The sequence below is a fragment of the Glycine soja genome, chromosome 15 (assembly GCF_004193775.1).
Source record: "Glycine soja cultivar W05 chromosome 15, ASM419377v2, whole genome shotgun sequence".
Classification (NCBI taxonomy): domain Eukaryota; kingdom Viridiplantae; phylum Streptophyta; class Magnoliopsida; order Fabales; family Fabaceae; genus Glycine; species Glycine soja.
The window spans coordinates 30,189,179-30,210,211 of NC_041016.1; the positions used below are offsets into that span (position 1 = coordinate 30,189,179).

Sequence of the window (21,033 nt, forward strand, 5' to 3'; positions counted from 1 at the left end):
TTATTTGTTATTGACTTATATGTAACATTCATATTTATTTTGTGATGCATACATGCTATTTTTAATCCTACCAAATTAATCTAAATTTGTTTCATTTGGACAACGTCATGGTGACACCGCCAAGGTCCCCTCCGCAGTCAGATGGTAATTCGGAGCCACAACCTAAGAAGACACGACAAAGCACACGTCTTAGAAGGCTGACTTTAAGAAGTTTAGATCAGCCTAGACCAATAGTTAATGTGGATCCTGCAACTGGAAGAGCATCAGGCCCAGAGAAGGAAAAGTTCCACAGTTTTTTAGGGGTTGTAGCTCGAGAAAATATCCCCATTGTCCACAGCAATTGGAAAAATGTGCCAGAAACTCTTAAGGACATGGTATGGGGGGACATTTTGGTAAGTCACATTAACAGTTTGATGTATTCAAACATTGAGTTTATTTTCAAAAAAATGTTTACATGCACTAAAATTGACATGATGAATGTGTAATGCAGGCTAAATTTGATATCCCAGAAGCTGAAAAGGCCAAGAAAAAAGTAATGTCCATGGTGGGCACTAGATGGAGGCAATTTAAGTCTTCGCTAACCACTAAATTTGTCTATGCTGACACACAAGCCGGACAGGAAGAAAATCCTTCAGCAAAATATGGTATGGATAAACAAACTTGGGACGAATTTGTTGCAAGTCGCAAGACCCCGGATTGGCAGGTAACATGTTTGTTCAATTTAGTTTAAATTTCTTTAGAAATGTACATTTTTAACAATTAAATAAATGCAAATAATATATTGTCAATGACAGGAAATTCGGAAAAAGGCAAAGGAGAGTCAAAAATACAATGACTTCCCCCACGTACTGTCTCGTGGGGGTTATGACTTGCTTGAGAAAAAATTGTTAGATGAGAAAACAAAGCAAAGACAACAGCAGTCACTTTTGACTGAGAATCCATTGTTTGATATGGAGGAGCCGCCATCTCCCATTAAAAGGCACGTGAAGTGGAAAATGGCTAGAACCAAACGATATGGCCAGATGACATCAAAGGCAGCAAAAGAAATTTCGGATAGAATTGTGAGTTACAGCATGGTTGTAATCAATTTGGAACTAATTTTTGTTTGCTTTATAATTACTACCTCATTAACTCTTTCAATATGTTGTGCTTGTTGTAGGACTCGTTAGAAGAGCAAACGACATAGGGTAGTTTTGTTCCCCATGGTCAGGATGACTTCTTGAATACGGCCATTGGCAAACTGGAACATCTAGGTCGAGTTCGTGCAGCGGGATCTGGTATGACCCTTACTCAATTTTATGGTAGGGCAACACGTATGTCGAGTAGTTCCTCAGCAACACTAATGCAGCAACAGTGGGTTGACATTATTGGAAACATAAAGGAACAAGTAAGGAATGAATATGAAGAACAACACAAGAGGAGTCTATAGGAATTTAAGAAGGAGTTGTCCAGTCAGATCTTCATTCAGTTGAGTCAGATGGGATCACAATACTCTCCCCTTATTGAGGTGGATTTACAGGCATTGGCTGCACGTCTTAGCACTAAAGGAAGTAATGTAGAAACTGCTGATGTTGACCCATCAGGCGACAAAAATGTGAGCTTAAAACCCACTATGGGGTTATACGTGCAACGACAACATACTACAGTGTTGGTGGCCTTGGGGAAAATATGTGAGGGGGGATTTGCCATTCACAATGTCACTTATGCTGATGATGTTGTAAGGGTGAGCGTTGAAAAAGTTATAGAAGGTGATGCCGAAGTGCCCTTCCCGACATCAGAGATTCAATATGTCAGGCTGGCTCTTCAAACATTCATTGCATGGCCAACAAATCTTGTGAAAAAAGTGTCACATGAGGTAAATTTGGTGTTATTATATTTGATGCATCACATGTTTACATGAATATATGTTAGTTTGTGACATTATGTAAATTGTTGTTTTCATTACACATTTAGGAGTCCGATACTAGTCCAAAGAAACTTCCTGAAACAAATGAAAGGGGGACGAATGATTTTGACCATGATCCGTTGCGTCAACTGATTAAGAGCCTATATTTCATGTACGACACACCTGTTGAGTTGAAGTGGGATGGCAGCAAATTTGGGCTTTCAAATGTTGATGCTTCATTCTTCTTGACATTCTCTGATGTAAATGAAATAGTAGCTGGATACAAATGTTTGAACATATCTATACTACAGTTATGGATGTTGTAAGTAAATTTAATATGATTCATTGATAAGTAGTATTTTGTATGCTATGCATCAGTATCAATTTTTATGTATATTTTATCAAAGCAGGTTTTTGGATGAGTGGAGCTCAACTTTGGGTCATGCTTTCGTGTATGGATTCCTTGAGCCACAATCGATACACAATGCAAAGGATCGACGTGCTGAATGTGAGCATTACTTACAAGCATGGCTCAAGGAATCGCAACGAGAGGTGTACCTATGAGCTTACTTAAATCAGTAAGTACTATTAATTCAAATGGTTATAAATAATGTTGAAGTTCTACGTACCTAATACTTGTTTCTTGTAGGGGCCATTGGCAACTGGTAGTACTGTGTCCTACGACCAATAAGTGTGGCTACTACGTGATGCATTGGATGTGGAACATCATCGGTGGGGGTTTAAAGAATGATTGGAGCATGGTATGTTCGGTTTAACATCTTCAAATTACTATTTTAGTAGTATTTTCATTCATTTTACATCTTCATTAAATACACCCTTTGTATTCTTCATATTTTCTAGTGGTTTCTTGATGGAACGGCGTTAGACAACGAAACAATTACAACGATTCGCCAGAAATGGGCAGCATATTTTCTTAAAGTTCAAAGCAATCAATGTACAAAGTCTTAGTTGACATAGGAAATTTTTTGGTTATTGTGAACATTACTGAGACAAATGTCACTATATTGGCTTGTATTTATTTGGAAATATATTTATGAAACTTTGTGTTTTGTTGTCTCTACAAAATTGTTGGACTGAGAGAATGAAACTTCTTCTTTTAATTTCTTGTCATTAATGGTAGATGGAACGATATCAAGCAAGGGAAGACCCTTAGGTTTTCAATAATTACATTTTTGCTATACCGCTTATTCCTTTTTTAATAAGACAGCAGACATAAAATTCACAAATTTCTAACTCCTGTACATACTTATTATTTTATAACTGTAAAGAAGCAATGCTTCTTATTGGCAATGAGATTTCTTTGCCTCTATCAGATTTAGAGTGAATGATGGGGAGGACAGGTAGACAACTCTTCCAAGAATAGACCCTTCTGTGAGCCAAAGGATCCCGACACAGCATGGTCATTTTACATTTTTTATTTATTTGTGAATGAGTTTAATTTTTCCTTGTTGAGGCTTTTGCTTTGTAGGCAGAATAGCTGTCCCTAGGCAAATGACTCCAAAATCAGTGAATCACCAAATTTGTTATATCATCCTCTGTAAGCGTTTGAGAAAACTATGATGCTAATTGATTAAAACAGGAGGTCGAATAATTATATTTGTAATCCATGTTTACAGGATCTTGGAAGATAATCAACTTGAGGGACCTATTCCCCCGAGCCTTGGAAAAATGAGCAACTTGCTGAGATTGTGAGACTATTTGTTTCATTTTTTTAATTTCATTTGATTTACATAATCAATTTAAATCATTAAATTGTCTCCATATTATCTACAATTTCATACTGTTTTCTCCACACATCCCTAACTCCTTTTTTTTCACTTTAACTAAATGAATCTACAGACTTCTTTGTGCAAATAATTTCACAGGGATAATACCAGAAACATATGGAAATCTAAAGAATCTCACTCGGTTGTAAGTGATTTAATGTGATGCAATTTTTTTTCCGTTAGTCTTTATTTTATGTTTGTTAAATTGTGAAATAACACAATATTTTCTGCATGCAGTAGGATAGATGGGAACACTTTATCTGGGAAAACACCCAATTTTATTGGGAACTGGACCAAACTTGATAGATTGTGAGTCTAAATTTTGGTTCATCCATGACCTTTTCTCTGTTGAACAATAAAATGAAGTTATATCATGATTAACTTGCATTGTATTATGTAAGAAAACTTTTTGTAGGGATTTGCAGGGCACATCCTTGGATGGCCCAATTCCTTCTGTCATATCTTACTTGACAAATTTGACAGAATTATGAGCACTTTGTCCTTTTAAGAGTATTCCAAAATTATTACATTTTGTGTGCATTTTACAATCGTAATGGAATGCAATCTCTTATAGTGGAACATCTTCTTTTCATTGATGAAACATTTATATATCAGGAGGATATCTGATTTGAAGGGACCAACTATGACATTTCCTTATCTGAAGAATTTGAAACTTTTGCTAAGACTGTGAGTTGAAACCTTAACTGCTCTTACGCGAAGAACTATATAATTCATTTAGGCTTCTATCATATTTCTATTACTCAGAGAATTGAGGAATTGCTTAATAACTGGTCTCATTCCAAACTACATTGGAGAAATAGAAAGTTTGAAAACCATGTAAGTTGCATCAAGAGTATATAACTAGCTATATATTCTTTAGTTTTTTTATCTAACTGTTCACCAGTCTCATTATTATCTATTTAATTTTAGTATACAAAAACACATTCTAATTTTAGTTGAATCATGATGCAATTAAGGATTTAGAAGTCACTCTGTAATAATTTGATCATTTTATCATCTCCATTTCTACAGTATGTGTTTATTTTGATTTTGCACCTATATTGTTAGGTAGCACCTTTTCTCCCTCTATTCTTCATTAGATAAAGTTTATGAGTATGGAATTTCTACATTATAAAGATCAGGATTTAGGAAATAATTTGAATCCAATTAATTTTGTGATTAACACTTCTTTGCCCCTCTGGTAATCAACTATTGTTAGATATTTTTCAAGACTTATTTTTGGACACTCTTCATCTGTTTGTGTAATCATTGGGGCATGTCCTTTAAGGTGATTGTGATTTGTTGGTTAGTTATACCAGTATAATGACAATATAACTACCAAGAATGTGGATATAAATTTTAGCATGCATCATTTGAACACACCACACTGTTATTGTTATGGTACATCACAAACAATGGCTTCTCAAACACCACAATAAGTGCGCAGTGCAAATTGATCTCTCTGACCTTTTTCAGTGTAATAATACTTGAGAAACTCAACATGATCAAAAGGCTTAAAGAGTAGAGGGTGTTCCTCATCCACAAGCTCCTCTGGGGCTTTTATAATGTTCCCTCCTTTGGGGATAGAGAACAGCCCTGCAGAGTATCTTGCCTCATTCCCACTCATCATCACTCGGTGAAAGGGTGAATGCAGCCTTCTGTTTGAGCATGCTTGCAAAATGCATGTCAATAATAAATTTTCACTATGATTCAATAATAATAATTTTTACAGCAAATGATCTATGCACTAAGTTTACACTATCATCTAATAATAAATTATTATATAGTATAAGTTTATTCACTCTTGCAAGAATTATCTTAAAAGTGATGCTAACCGTAATTTCTGATTTATGTTGTTTCAAATGCAAGTGATGAATAGAATTTACATGGAGAGAGTCACCAATCATGACAACGAAACTATCAGGGGAAGGCCTGTAGCTAATCCATTTTCCATCTTTGGTCATCACCTCTAAACCCTCAACTTCATTTTGGTACAATATGGTCACTATGTTCTTGTCTGAGTGTGTTGTGAGGCCAACCTTTGTGTCACTGGTTTGAGGGCCTTTGTATTTCATAACCCCGAGAAGATAATTGGTTGAGTTCATGTGCTCCTCCAAGTACTTTTCAACACCCAAACTCTCCAAAATCATCTTCCTGATAATCTGATCCAACTCTGATAGCTGCTCAGAGAAGGATTGTATAGTTTTGCTGCAAAATTTAAAAGACAAGTTAAGAAAGAGGTAAAAGAAAAAATGGAATAGTTTACAAAAACTGTGTTTTAAATTTTAATAGGTACATGCCTAAAACTTGGGTTTCCATGAGGCCACATGATGTTTGTCATGCTTTCTACATTTTCATAGACATTTGCATCATCAATGCCCATACTTTCAAAAAGTGGGACCATAGGATATTGCCCAACATAACCATGATAAGGCTTCTTAGACACATTGAGTATCTTTGTTTGTAGAGGGAGATCAAAGAGCTCTTGTAGTGCAGCAAATATGGCTTTGCGAAGTTCTAAAGGAACTTTTTCAAAAATTTCTATTAATTGTGTTTGTGTTTGTTTGTAAAGGAACTTTTTTGTGAAGTGTTTGGCCTTTGGACGCTATTAATTGTGTGTGCGTTTGTTTGTTTGTTTCTAATGATGACAGGTAAAGGGCAGAAAAGTGGAATCGAAAGGGCTCCACTCTGTTCCTGTTTCAGGTTCGTGTGATTTTAATTGGGGTACTTGTTTTGTGGTTGTGGGTGTGATTTTTTTTCTTTCTATATTATATATAGATAATTTGAAAAGAAGAAGTGATGACTGCTGAAAGGGTACTAGTGGTTTTGTTTCTGCATCGTCCTTTGTGTGTTTTCTCATCAATTTGTTTTTTTGTTATTGTTTTTTTTTCTACTGGTAGGAGCTCTGGTGATTCTTCAATCTGGGATTCCATTGCCTGATAAGAGGACTCTGGAATTGATACTTGACAAGCTTCAGAAGTATGTTTCGTTTCCCGTTTTAAAGTTCTTCTTTGGGTTTGGTGTTTAACTGTTTATGGCGATGAGTAATTGCATTACGGTGCATCCTTTTGGGTACTGTTTTGTTTTCTGACTTGGGACTACTGGGGGTATCGATGATGGCAGGAAAGACGCTTATGGTGTGTTTGCAGACCCTGTTGATCCAGAAGAGGTATGTCGAATTATTTTTCCTGTGAGTTTTTAATCTTGCTTTTGGAAGACACCCAAGTTGGAAGTTTAAATTCTGTTTTTGACATGTAGCTTCCTGATTATCACGATGTGATCAAGCATCCCATGGACTTTGCCACTGTGAGGAAGAAGTTGGGAAATGAATCTTCTTATACTACCTTAGAACAATTTGAGGTATGCAAACTTGTCTCAGTTGGTCACATTATTGGAGTAATTTTCTTTGTTTGTTTGTGATTTCAATTGTTTTGCAATTTCGCACTGGATTTGGTCCTTGGATGTTGATTGTGCTCTTCTACTGAGATATTACTTGTATGCGTTTGAACTTGATATACTTAGAATGCTCAGATGTGAGAGCTGAGACTCAAATTTAGGCATAGCATACCCTGCTCTGTCTTTTCTTTGATGGATTCAGCAAGGATGATTGTTCTCAATGATTTATCAGACTATCAGGAAAAAATGTGGGTTGTTAGCGAGTCAGCCACATGTAGTTAGTACTTAGCATGTAAAGAAGACATTTGGAATGATTAATTTCTTGATTGATTTAGCATATTGTCAAGTTTCAACAGGTCTTTTGTTGTATTACTAAATAGGGACCTAAAAAAGAGGATCCTTCTGTGAATTATGGGTTTCATATTTGCAATTATGAACTTGGGATTATATTTACTTTTCAAATCCATTTGAAAAGATACAAACTTTTGGTTCATGTAACCCCTTAAAACAGTCTTTTCCTTTCCACCCCACAATCTCCTTGCCATTGGTCTCTCCACAGTAGTACCACTTCTGTTGGTCTTGGTTTGAACTTGGAAGTTTCCAATTTTGAACCAATAATGGTGGTGACAATGATGAGTTGGCCTCCATGGCCACCTCTCTCATCTAAGAAATTTGAAGTAGTTTTCATAGTGCGCAGGCTTGAAGGGTCAACAAGTATGGAGAAAGCTGAGGAGGTGAAGTCCAAGGTGGTTGAAATTAAGTGGAAGGAACCACTTTGTTAAATTTATGCTAACAGTCTCCACTGTGAGTTCCTTGTTAAATTTATAATATCCACTTTGTTTCTTATTTTCAACTATTTATTTATTTCAATTATAATAATATTAGTTCCTTTTTTGGTTGTTACACAACTGGCCATGCATTACGCATATATTGAAATTTCTTCACACACACACACACACACACACACACACACACACACACACACACACACACACACACACACACACACACACACACACACACATATTGGTGTTTCATTGGTCTTTTAAGCAGTAACAAGACTACAGTGCCTTTCTTAGTTCTGGAGGTGTTTCATAAATTAAGGTTCTTTGATGGCCATTGGCTATAATTGAACTTTATTTGGGTTGGGGACTAGGATACGCTTGGTAGCTGGTAGAATTAGAACATGAAGGAATCATGGTGAAATGCCCCTTTAGGCATTCCTTGCTTGCACATTTGTCAAGCATGATTTCAGGCTTTTGCTTGAAACCAATCCCTACCTCTGAAATGAATCATCGATAAATTACTTCATCCTTAAATTAAAAAAAGTAACAATATAACTCAAAGGAGTAAATATGTACTAATTACATAACATAACATAACCTTGTAAACACATGATATATTTATTTCTCAATGTGATTCATAAAAGTCATTAAAGGAATTTTCCAACAGAAAACTGAAAAATATATCAGAAGTGCTGGAAAGAGAGGGTCACCTTAAAGTATACAAAGTCAGCTTCTTCCTTTTATGAAGCAAAGATATAACAGCACTCGTGAGTTTTAGTGTTTGAAATGGCACTTCCCTTCTCTTTTAATAAGGCACGAGTTTTTAAGACATGAAAAATGGGTGGAAGTTTATCTCATATATATATATACACACTTTCAAATACGTAAGAGACAGAGATTGCAGAAAACTGTGACTGACCCTTTAGAATTTTTATTGCCTTATGAACAGGTTTAGTTTGAATAGAAAAAAAGTAATACAAATAATTAAACACAAATGAAAACAGCAATAACTAATAATGATAGTAATTTATTAAATATTAATTTTTTCTTTAATTAAACATTTATGTTTTTATGTTAATTTTATATATTGTATAATGATCTTGTCACCTCTTATTATAATTTAAATTTTTTACCGTGCATGTGTATCTATATTTATATTTATAAGATTTCTGTCTCTTGTGTCCTTGTTTATTAGGCAAGCTTTTACTTTTGATTTCTTGGGTGTGAAACTTACCAACACGTAAGGGAAGTAATTCCCTTATAAATGCACCTAGACATGAGAATATGCCCTTAAGATAGCTGGCAGAGGAGGGGTTAGTCTTGACTCAAGCTGTCACTAGAAAATCTTGCAGAACAAAAAAGGAGAAAGACATCCTTTAGAATGGAAATGTGATTTAATAGAATTTTCTTGGCAGGAACTTTTTCTGATCAGTTATTGATCTATCTATCACCTATTTATGGCCAAATGACTTAAATGAGCTTGTAGAACATGAAGTAATTTGATGGGCCATGAAGCACATGAAATGTTTTTATTCACACATGGATAGAACAAAATGGAGCATCTTGTGCTATTCCGTTTTGGTTTCACCCTTTTAGTGGAACTAAAATATATATCATTTTTAACCTCATGTCCTACTCCTAAATGTTCCATTCCATTTTACCAAATGCTATCAATTGTCACTGTGTTTGGAAAGACAGTTTTTTATTAGTTGCAATTTTGGTTCTGTTATGAAAAAATATTTATCTTTTGGGATTAATAAAACAATTTGTTATGACAATTCTCTCTTAAAAAATTATTCTGGGATCTGATTCTTGTATTCATTCATGAGCTATTATCTTTCTTGGTTTTGTTTTCTTAGACAAAGTTCTTGTCCTTCAGTTCAGTATTCTTATCTTTCACTATTTGTTTTTTAAAAAATTATTTTACAGTGTTATTACCAATGCAGTTGCATACTCTTGTATGTTTGACTAGCATTTTACAGCATTTCAACCAAGAATTTTATTTATGCTGAAATTTAATTTAATTTAATTTTTGGAGTAAATAACTAAGATCCAATTCCTCATCTTGCTTTTATATAATAGTTTGAATTTTCTTTACTTTCTTTTGTACTGAATTAGGTATCTAAGCAAGGGCCAAAAACCAGAGCTTCTGTAGCTGGTGTTACATCAATAAACTTAGCTGAATACGTTCCTGCAGCTGTAGATAAAGAGACTGAAATTGTAGTTCCTTTGAATCTCCCTGGCACCAATGATATTACTAATCTCTCACTTTTTGTAAGTTCTTTTTTGCTCCTTCCTTTTCTTTTTATGCTTTGAAATTGATTAGAATATTATAATTGAGTTCGATTTTTATGCACTATCAATGTAAGTTATTGTACACTGTCAACCAATAAGAAGTCGTCGCTGGTATAACTTAGTTAATGTAAAAATCAGCAAACTTATCATACATGATGTTTTGTGATTAGATGATAGTGTAAAAACCTTTACACCATTAGTGTATGAACTATTTACTCATTATAATTACTTTTAATGATTCTCTTGCCTAACTGGATTAGATGCACAACCTACTTCCCTGATCCAAAAAGAGAAATTATATGGAACTTCATTTGTGTTTCTTTTCAGTTGTCTCTTAGTTTACTGAAACTGGAGGCCCTTCAAGAATATTTGGATGCAGTGCAAAGATCAACTATGTGTGTTCCTTCATCACCCTGTTCTGTTGTTGCTCTCGCAATAAATAAAGATGAGTTTACCACACTTAAAGCGGGTCTGAGAAGAGTAAAATTCTTTGCTGATTATGTATCAACTAGAAGAGCCAAGAAGGCAAGCTCCAAAGATGAAGGAAGTGATGGTAGGAGCTCCAACAGAAGTGAAGATTTTGAAAATAGGTATACATCGGACGTGGATTCACTGGATAATGATGTTGCAATTAAGTCAGAGGTGAATGAGGAGGATTCTTGTGTGAGACATTCATTGAGTTACGAGACTCTGGCCTCTGGAAACTATGCAGGAGGATCACCATATTCAGGTTCAACCATTAATGGTAAAGATGAGTGCTGGATCTACTATAGAAGCCAAAAGTCTGATTATAGGGGTGCACGTGCTGAGAATTATAATACATGTGATCAGGTTGAGCATCAGAATTCAAAACACCGAATCCTTTCTTGGAGGAAAAGGAAACTTCACTTTAGATCTTGCAAGGTGAAAGGGGAGCTACTTCTGAAAAAACACGGAGAAGAGGGTGGACATGATATTGACAATAATCATAGGTTGCTGAGCTCTTTTGATGATTACACTAGTGGAAAGGTATATATCATATGTACAACTTGTAGTTTTTCTTCCATTTTTACTTCTGTCTTTGTATTTTAGAACAACCTTTAAAGCAATTTAAGTAAGTGTACATGGTTCTTGCAGTGGCATAAAATAGAAAATATCGCAACTAGTCCATCATTTGTTCCTGAATTTGAGGAAAACAGTTTCACTGTAGGGAGTTGGGAGCAAAAAGAAGTCATTAGCCGCGATGGACAGATGAAGCTCCATAAATATATATTTTATGAACATGCCTGAATCATAGACAATAGAAATTGCCATTGCACTTAGCAAGTATGCAGTTGGATTTAGATGCATTTGACTACCTTCCACTTGAAAGACTTGGCCACCCAATTTTGTGTTTTCTTTCAAGAAAATGAGAAATTTACTGCCTCTACTGCAAAGTGCAAACTCTTTTTTTTCCCCACCTTTTTAAAGGTTCTATCTCCTTTCTATACAACCATGCATAACTGTTTTAACTGTCTTTTTACTCAGATACTAGGGAAAGCATCGGTAAGGCTGCGTACAACATCCCTCCCCCATACCTTCGCATAGCGAAGAGCCTCTGGGCAATGGGGTACGAAGTTTTTACTAGGGAAAGCATCGGGTGGAGGAGTTATACCAGTTAGTGCAGTTCTTGCAGACAAAGATGTGATGCTTTGTATACAACCGGGACAGCATGGAAGGTTTCATTTTATTATAAATTTATAATTTATTTTAGTCTGCTCCTTTATTTTTAGCATTTTCTTGTCTGTAGTTGTCAAACTTCTGGATTATGACGGGCATCTGTTTTCATCCTTAAAGCCCTTTATTTGTCAGATCATGTGAAGAGACAAAACTCTCCTTTCTGTTGGAACCTGGAATCTTATAGTATATAGTTTGTTTTAGGCTTAAATACAATTTTGGTCCCTCTATTTTAAAATAAAGATATTTAGTCCCTCTATTATAAAATAATTCACAACTTTAGTCCCCTATTTCAAAATAAAAACATTTGGCCAGCCTATTTTATAAAATTTTTAATTTTAGTCAAATTCTCAATTTTGCCTACATTTTTATTTTATTTTGATGCAACTGAATCCTAGACCTAACATATTCATTCAAGATATCATCAAAAAATTATTTAATTAATTATAATGTAAGAAATAAATGAAACAAAACGTAAATAAAATTGAAGACTGTACCAAAATTGGTAATTTTTTTTTAAAAAAATATAAGGATCAAAATTGTGAATTTCCTAAAATAAAAGGACCAAATGTCTTTATTTTGAAATATTGGGACTAAAATTGCAGATTTTTTTAAACAGGGGGACCAAATGTCTCTTTTAAAATGGAAGGATCAAAATTGCGGATTGAGCAAAATAGGGGGACCAAAACTGCATTTAAGCCTTTGTTTTATTTTGGGTTAGGGATGTTACTTCTGTTCAAGTTGATAGGATCATGGGACAAAATTAGACTACTCCATTTGCAAAAGCTATTTGTGAACAGAATCATTTATATTTCCAAAAGAGAAACAATTGACTGAGATGAGAATATTTACTGCACCATAAATTCCCATAAGTGATTCTTTGGAGTTTGTAGCTGATGATACTTACAAACACTGGCTTGGTCATTCATATTGTACTTATGTGGGCTCATAAGTTCTAATGGTAGGAAGTATCTGAAAATAAAGATAAATATTATTAGAATATTGGGATTATTATTGTGGTAGGATTCTTATATGTTCCATTGCTGCTGATAAAAAAAAATGTTCCATTGCAAAGTCATTATGGATGTAAGCAATTGCGTTCAGGACAGGAACTGTAGCATCACCAGCACATTAAATAGTTAGCTATTTTTATTTCAATGCACTTAAAGAAAATATTTGATCCTTCAAGGATGGTAAAATCATTTCCTATTTGATGGAAGGTCTCCAGGCTGACGAACCTATTCAAGAGCCCTCAGTTTTCTTATTAAACTGAATTCTTCGTTTAAGAACTTTCAATTGCTATTTTTTTTTTATAAAAAAATTCCATCCTTTGTGTACTCTGGAAATTTTGCTTTTTTGTTTTGCATTCATTTCTTGTTTATGTAATTAGCCAATAATTTCATTTAGTACAATACAATTCAATGTTATTAAAGTATGAAAGCTAAGACTAATAATGTTGAAGCTTTCTTCTTCTCTGTTATTGTTCACAGTACCTTCGGTGGAAATCCACTGGCCAGTGCAGTTGCAATTGCCTCACTAGAAGTGATAAAAAATGAGAGACCCGTTGAGAGGTATCAAATGCATTGACAAATCTTATATTGCCAATACATACTTATTATAATGCAGACTTGAATAGTTCAATCCAAGTCTTGACAAGTATATTTTATTCATTTCATCAAGCATCATCAGCATCTGAAATAAAAGCTTCAAAACTAAGGCCTGGGTTCTGGGAGTTAATAATTGTATTAAATATAATGTTATTCTTATATTGGGATAAATTTGTTTATTGATGATTGAGAATTTGTCTCCATGCTTCTTGTGCTTTTTAGAGAATTTTACAAATAAATCCCAGAAGCTTAGATCAAATCTTGTTGTGTATTTTTTTTTTTTGGTGGGGTCATGAAATCCTATCATGTCTAAAATATCGTTTTAGGATGTTTTGTGTTAAGGACTTCTATTCATCATATATCTTGAATATTTGCACTTCCAACAGTACCTATTTTTATTTCAGATCCTATTCCTCACCCTTCCCGAAAAAGTAACCACAACTCTTTAGACCTGGCTTGATATTAGTATTTTCAGTCTATGTATTGTCTAATTTTGCCCCATTTACTAGTTTCAGACCATGTTTACAAAGCTTCACGAGAACATGGTATTATAATTTTATTTTGAATCACATGAGTTACAACTGTGTCTGCGTGCAAAAAAGATTGAATGTTCCTTGAAGATACTAAATAATACAAGTTTTGGAGATCCTGAGGTACTTATTTGCTAACAAAATTTAAATGTAGGGAATTAATAATTCTTTCTAAGCCCTTTAACTTTCTAATCAGTCCCCCCCTCCACCCTTCAGAACTTGAGTTACAAAGCTTATGTTCATCAATTTATGTTCTAAAATTTTTTATTTGGCTTTTTACTAGTATGGAGTGTTTTTCCAGCTGTGTTGACTTGAATCCATTCAAACATTAAATTTCCAAGTTTCAGTAAATGTGAGTTAATATTATTCCAATTTTTATTTTCATGCAACTTAAATTTCAATACATGTATAATAATTGATATATCATGAATTTCAAACGATATGTGAATACGACTTCTGCTATTTGCCTGCAACACTATCTGTTATATGATATACTGGGTTATTGGTTTGTCATTTTGTGTGATATGCCATTGATAACACTTGTATTGCTGGAACCTGTCTTCTTTTGGCATCTCTAGATCAAAGAGATCCCATTGTCTGTCTAGCCTGATTGTGAGGTCCTGTTGTGGTGTTGTTGGCCTTCTTTCTATGTGTTGCTGCTTCTGTTCTTTTCACAGCTGAAATGCACGGCACTTTTACCTTGTTTTGCATGGCTCCTTGTCTGGTTGGATTGCCCTCTAAAATTTTTTATGTGAGTGAACTATTATTGATCATAAAAAGAAATGACATCAATGATCTATGGCTTTAGTAGTAACATTAAGATTTATGTCTTTAGTAGTAACAGTTACTTATCAATCTGAGGCTTTTGATTGCTTTTTGGGTTTGTCAGGTCGATAAGCTTCTGTCCCCAGAGTTTCAACCTTCTATAGAGTAGCTGATCCATTTTCTTCCTACAACTCGTCAAATCTTGATGTTTTCAGCAACATTTCCTGTTACTGTAAAGGATTTCAAGGATAGGTATCTTCAAAATTTATAGTGGAAATATGAAGAGCTTGACTTGTTGCCTTTGCTTGTTGTATAAAAGTAAAATAGAAATATATTCTTATTTCCTCATTGGTAGTATTTAAGTATGGCTACTGGTTATTCTTTTCATGGAACAGAAATTTTTTGAAGCCCGTTGAAGGCATGGGATATGAGGATCTCTCTAAATATGGGTCATAACACATATTGGAAGATTATTTTAGTGATTATGTGGGGAATTCAGAATTATCCAAAATGTCAAACCAGACACTGCATTCAAAGACGGTTATTACATAATAACCGTCTTTGAATGTCGAATCAGACACTGCATTCAAAGACGGTTATTACATAATAACCGACTTTGAATGTGGAACCAGATGTAACATTCAAAGACGGTTATTATGTAATAACCGTCTTTGAATGTTGAACCAGACACCGCATTCAAAGACGGTTATTCCATAATAACCATCTTTGAATGTTGAACCAGACACCGCATTCAAAGACGGTTATTATGTAATAACCGTCTTTGAATGTTGAACCAGACACTGCATTCAAAGGCGGTTATTACATAATAATCGTCTTTGAATTGTTCTAACTTTCAAAGATAGTTATTATAATAACCATCATAAAAAGCAGTTACGCTACAACGACGTTATATACAATGACGGTTTATAATTGTCGTTAAAAGCACTTAATAACCGTCGTAAAAAGTCATTTTACTAGTAGTGATGTAAAAAGTGTCTTCCTCAATGGACTTATCGAGAAGATGTGTATGTAGATCAACCACCTGGATTTGTGGATTATGAACATCCTAACCATGGCTACAAACTGAAAAAGGCTAAAATGAACTTCCTTCTTTTATTTTATTTTATTATACACATTTTGTAACATTCAACAAACAAAATCGTTAGTTTATTCTAATTCTTTGATTGATGCAGATAAAAAATTATAAATTTTATTCTAAATAACTACTTTGCAGAAAAAAAAATGGAGCAACATCAAATAAAAGAACTATCTTCTTCAAGTTTTGCCAACATTGATCTTGATAAGAAAATGTCAAAAAATAGGAGATCTTTGCCATACATAATGTCCATAAAATGGGTATGAGAATCACATGTATGGTAACTTACCATGACCTTCATATTCATAATATTCAATAATACTTTATTTTTTCTTAGTTTTAACATATATAAAATAATAGGATAATGTGTTCACAATTCATGAAACAATCAATGAGATCGACGATACGTTTGGTTGAAATTATGTTGCATGTGAGAGATGTCAAAAGAAAGTTACAAAAGAGAGAAATCAATACACTTGTAGAGAATGTAAATAGCCATCCAATTAACAAAGAACAAGGTTTAATATTTGTATATAAAGAATTATTTTTTATAACATAATTAAATAAATATTACAATTTTTAAATCTCACAAAGTCCATTAAGAAAAAAGGCTAATAAACAAGTTGTCACAGGTCAAAGTCCAAAGCTACAAGCATCCGAGAAGTCAAAATATGCATCTTCATCATCAAATGAAGTTTATTCAATCTCAAAAAGTTCATTAAGGAGAAAGACGAATAAACAAATTGTTTTGACATCAAAGTTTGAAAAGAAGCAGACCAAAGAAAACAAAATTCAACATCAGGTCACCAACAAAAGGAAATAAATACAGAAAGTCTATTTAAATGAAAAAATTTCGGTGTTTTATGCGCATCACTTTTATGTGTTTTACCATTGTGATTGACTATTTTTCTTTCATTAAATATATATTTTTTTGTTATTTTATTATGTCAATTTCACTTTATTCTTATATTATTCTTATAAAATTTATACACAATGTTTACTTTTATCTTCACGTTAATCAACTTTAATTGAGTGATCAGTCTCAAATTTTAAAATATTTTCTTATAAATATAATGATAAATAAAAAATATCTTAATTTATACATAATTTTTTATTTCCTTTAACAGAAAATAATATAAAATATTACTGACAGCTATATTTTTAAATTTGAAGGCCTTTAGTTCACAATTCAGGTGTTACCACTGATCTTGAAAGGATGCACTGATATTGGAGTCAATAAACACTACTAGTAAAAAATGCATTCAACATTGGTTGGAAAAACCATTTAACATCATGATGAAATCCTACCCCACAACGGTATTGGATAGAAGATTCCAAGAGGATTGGTCTAGAGCGGCTAAAGAAGGCCCTAAGGTTCTCATGAACCTTAGGGTAGATTTCTAAGCCCATGGGTAAATCCTCCTCTCTTTTACTTTCACTACCTAGATTTAGATAAGCCTTACATGTTTGAGGATAATTTTTATTATTATTTTATACTATATCACAGGTTTAAAATAGGTATAAAAGAAATTAAAGGTTCTTTAATAGGGTCACAAACCTTCAACATGAGCTTGGTGAAAGATCTCTCTTTTCCATCGCCCCAATCTTTACGTTTGCATTCTCGATCTTGTATTTACCAGCTTTGAGTTGATTATATACTTTTTTTAGTCTTCCTTCTCCAATTCTCTTAATGTCTGATTCTTCATCTGAACTGTTACCCATTGAAACTAAGTACTAACAAATGTTGAACCCCCCCCACCCCTAAAAAAAAAAAAAACTATCAATTTATCACAGCAATTCTGTACTTGTTTGATTACAGAATAACAACGAAGAAGGGTTTCCTAGTTGAAGCAGCGAAACAATAATGCATATAGGGAAACAAAAAAGAAACTAGAAATAGAGTACTTTCTAGTCCTTCAAACTTGCCATATACGTTGAAGCTAACAGCAAAGAAATCGAAATACGAGGATTAAAGAACTCGTCTTTGTTCTTCAAATGCTGTCCTAGTCCTTCCTTATAGCACAAGTTTCTCTACTCTTCCATTCTCTCTCTCTAAGAGTCTTTATATACTACTTTTTACCCTCTCGTCTCTAATTTTTCTGTTTGATATTATATATATATATATATGGGACTGCCCCTTCCCTTAAATCATACAACAAAACTTAAAAGGCTGACTTAGCAAGTGTATGTTAGAGCAGAATATTACTATCCAGTATTTTTATTTGTGCCTTCAAGTTTTGGAAAATTAAACATAAAAAATTAAATGATTATTAACTTCATGTTTTTAAAGGTATGTAATATACTTGTTTTAATATATAGAAATAAGATATTAAATAGTTTTGGATTTATTCATAGTTATATAAAATTAACCCACATGTTAAGACTTAAGAACTTTTAACTCGACAAAATATTTCAAAATAAAATTGTTTTAAATTTGAAAGATACAAAAGAAAATGACCTAAATTTCAGAAACTAAATGATGTCAAAGTAAAGGTAACAGATAAAGTTAAAATAATTTTGACTAATTAATTTATGGACTAAGGCATTTAAAAATATCTTCTTAAAAAAGGCATTTCAAAATATGCTATTGTAATACTAGTATCTAATATTACATGATATATTTACGAATGTATATGATATATCTAAAATTTCATGTATATTATCGTTTTCATAGTGTCGTGTGACTCAACAATGGAATTAAATAATTTTACATTTAGTGATGAGCATTTAAAGTTATTATTTATAAAAAAATCCTATTACATAAATTTAGTTGTCTTTTCTGTTAGGATCTAACAGGATTTTAGTTTAATTATGTACATATATATGGGTGATAAAAAAAAATCATGATCTTACCAAACCAAATGTTGATGAAAGTTTCCTCTGTAATACTCCCTCATCCCTCTCTAGCTATTCCCCATTGATGGTTACCCCTCCACAAGACTTCTACAAGCCTAATGTTGTTGAAAGTTTCCTTTATAATACTCGGATTATTTATAGGTTTTGGCGATGAAAACGGCAACTTGATGTTATTAGACAACAACAAAGAATTTGAGTGACTGAGGTTGTGGTTGTCTCTATGTACGATAGACATGAATAGATGGACCAACATTTGTAACAAAGGCTCAAGATTGATGAATCTAGGGAAAGTGGACATAGACAGAATAACATCTACAAAAGCAGGAAACTAAAGTAGACCTGCTTCAAAATTATCATTTAAAGCATTCACTAATATATATTTCAATGACGGGAAATTTTTAATGGTTATGACAAAGAAGTAAAAGAACCTAAAGAGAACTCGCAATAAACTTTGAGAGATCACAAGATATATATTTATATTAAAAATACATAAGAAGAACATATTTTCTATAATCTGTAACAATTTGGGATATCCACTTTTGACTTCCAATTTTTGTTATATAACTTTTAAAATTATTTTTTATTAAGTAATCATCGTATTTTTTACTGTTCATTTCTAATTTTGTATGAATTTGGGTTTGTTCAAGAATTTTCAGTCATCCTTCCAGTTTTGCAAGATGCTGAGCGTAGGCTAGTAGCCATGCCTAGTTAGTTGGTTAATTTGTGCTTTTGATTGGCTGTTGTGTTGTTGTCTTTTTTCAAGATATTCTGCTCTTTTTGACACTTCTAGTGCCATATCTAATATTTGAGGTATTATACGGTGACTTGAGCATGTCAACTGCTAACGAAATCATTCTAATAATAAAAATATGAAACATAAGTTTTCAAATATTAAGATCAAACACAGAAATTTTTATTAGTAAATAACCATAAAATTCATATATTTATCAAAAATCAAAAATATATTTAACATATTTTATTTTGTTATCCCACGTTGTTAATAAGTTGATAGTAAAATAAAAAACATTTCTTTTACATGAGTACCCGCATTAAGCTATAAATTCTCGAAATCCATACCTACGTACATATTTGGTACTGATTCAAAAATCAAAATTGACCATATTTGACTAATGGTGCTAATTCATGTAATCCGCACATACAATTAAAGACAAATTAATAACAATGAAAGTAGTTATTCTCTCTTTAACCTGTCATAGCAAAAATAGTATATAATCTAACCACAAGATTAATAACACCTATAAAACTATATAGCACTACAAGTGCTGAGTATTGTGTCCCAAAAGTAGGCTTACATAAAGGGAATAAATTAAATATGGGATTGCCATTCATCGTCACTGCATCTTGATAACCCTATTGCTTATGTACTTCAAAGCTTCAGTTACGGTGGCTCTACGTCCATTTTGGGAGTCTCATATCTCAGGTATCACTTGTTTCTCACTTGAATTATGGGTGTTCTCAGCATCATCAGAATTATGATACTCATGCGATTGCTTTAGAGCTGTCACCACAGCAACATATGCCTCCTCTCCCAAATCATTCTTTAAAGATAATAATTTAGGATCATTTTCATCAATTACTTCCTGAAAAAATAAAAAGAGAGAGACATCAAATTTTGCTCATTCAATTGTCCATGCTAGTGTACATTTGTGACACATAATTGAATCCCCTACCCTGCAGATAACATACCATGTTTTACAGATTATGCCCGTTTGGTTGTAACAAACTCTAAATTGGAGATATACATGAAATTTTCTTACATGATCATGTGTTTATGGGATCTATAATAAAGGGACATTACATTTGAACGAGCCTTCTCTTCTACTAATTCACAGCTATGTTAAACCAAAACATGAAGAAAACATAGAAGGAACCAAGATGTATCATATACCTGTATTTCCTTCCCTTCGACTTCAACAATCTTAAAAGGGTGCCATGTTGAATCCAGAATTTCTTTTTGCCACTTTGCGCACAGTTTGACAGACTCCGATGATGCTTTTTTGTTATTTTTATACCTATTCATGCACACTTTTTTAAATGACCTAGCACTCACTTCCCAAATTTTTTTATTTGAATCTTAGTAACCCCTTTCAAGAACCGTGGTAATTCCTGAATTGTCAAGCAAATGCATTCAATTAGCTTTTGCATGGAAAACATTAATTGTGATAAAATGGTCACAAAACATTAAGATAATGTTTACTGCAGTGCCATTAATGAAATGTGTAAACTCTCCATTTTAACACTTAAAATTGGATAATCCTTTTTAACTTCTAACTTTACAAAATCTTTTTAACTTTGCAAAATATTATTCACTTAAA

At 33.2% G+C, this 21,033-nt stretch overlaps 2 protein-coding genes, 2 long non-coding RNA genes and 1 pseudogene across 4 annotated transcripts; 3 read left to right on the forward strand and 2 right to left on the reverse strand.

Annotated features, from left to right (window-relative positions):
• The first annotated feature begins 3,537 nt into the window (after window positions 1-3,537).
• LOC114387361 lies at window positions 3,538-3,926 on the forward strand. The gene is made up of 3 exons (XR_003661297.1): window positions 3,538-3,594; window positions 3,746-3,817; window positions 3,910-3,926. It is a non-coding gene; the product is annotated as an uncharacterized LOC114387361 (long non-coding RNA).
• A 1,136-nt stretch (window positions 3,927-5,062) lies between these two features.
• LOC114386049 lies at window positions 5,063-7,716 on the reverse strand (annotated as a pseudogene).
• Window positions 6,206-11,417, forward strand: LOC114386051. The gene is made up of 8 exons (XM_028346059.1): window positions 6,206-6,375; window positions 6,573-6,651; window positions 6,796-6,841; window positions 6,931-7,032; window positions 7,766-7,872; window positions 9,972-10,127; window positions 10,476-11,156; window positions 11,265-11,417. Exons 5-8 carry the CDS (start codon window positions 7,855-7,857, stop codon window positions 11,415-11,417), a joined length of 1,008 nt encoding a protein of 335 aa, XP_028201860.1. The 5' UTR covers window positions 6,206-6,375; window positions 6,573-6,651; window positions 6,796-6,841; window positions 6,931-7,032; window positions 7,766-7,854.
• A 235-nt stretch (window positions 11,418-11,652) lies between these two features.
• Window positions 11,653-15,156, forward strand: LOC114386655. Its single transcript, XR_003661134.1, has 3 exons — window positions 11,653-11,845; window positions 13,334-13,414; window positions 14,870-15,156. It is a non-coding gene; the product is annotated as an uncharacterized LOC114386655 (long non-coding RNA).
• Window positions 15,157-19,904: 4,748 nt separating this feature from the next.
• LOC114387194 (factor of DNA methylation 4-like) lies at window positions 19,905-20,790 on the reverse strand. The gene is made up of 2 exons (XM_028347339.1): window positions 20,607-20,790; window positions 19,905-20,298 (listed from the first exon to the last, which is right to left on the reverse strand). Exons 1-2 carry the CDS (start codon window positions 20,736-20,738, stop codon window positions 20,128-20,130), a joined length of 303 nt encoding a protein of 100 aa, XP_028203140.1. The 5' UTR covers window positions 20,739-20,790; the 3' UTR covers window positions 19,905-20,127.
• Between the last annotated feature and the right edge of the window lie 243 nt (window positions 20,791-21,033).

Excerpts from the sequence above, each read along its gene's own strand:
- LOC114386051 (XM_028346059.1), top strand. Across the intron at positions 10,128-10,475 it reads TTACTAATCTCTCACTTTTT|TTGTCTCTTAGTTTACTGAA; the intron begins GTAAGTTCTTTT and ends GTTTCTTTTCAG. Across the intron at positions 11,157-11,264 it reads ATGATTACACTAGTGGAAAG|TGGCATAAAATAGAAAATAT; the intron begins GTATATATCATA and ends TGGTTCTTGCAG.
- LOC114387194 (XM_028347339.1), bottom strand. The coding sequence starts at position 20,738 with ATGAATAGGTATAAAAATAACAAAAAAGCATCATCGGAGTCTGTCAAA. Across the intron at positions 20,299-20,606 it reads TCGAAGGGAAGGAAATACAG|GAAGTAATTGATGAAAATGA; the intron begins GTATATGATACA and ends TTATTTTTTCAG.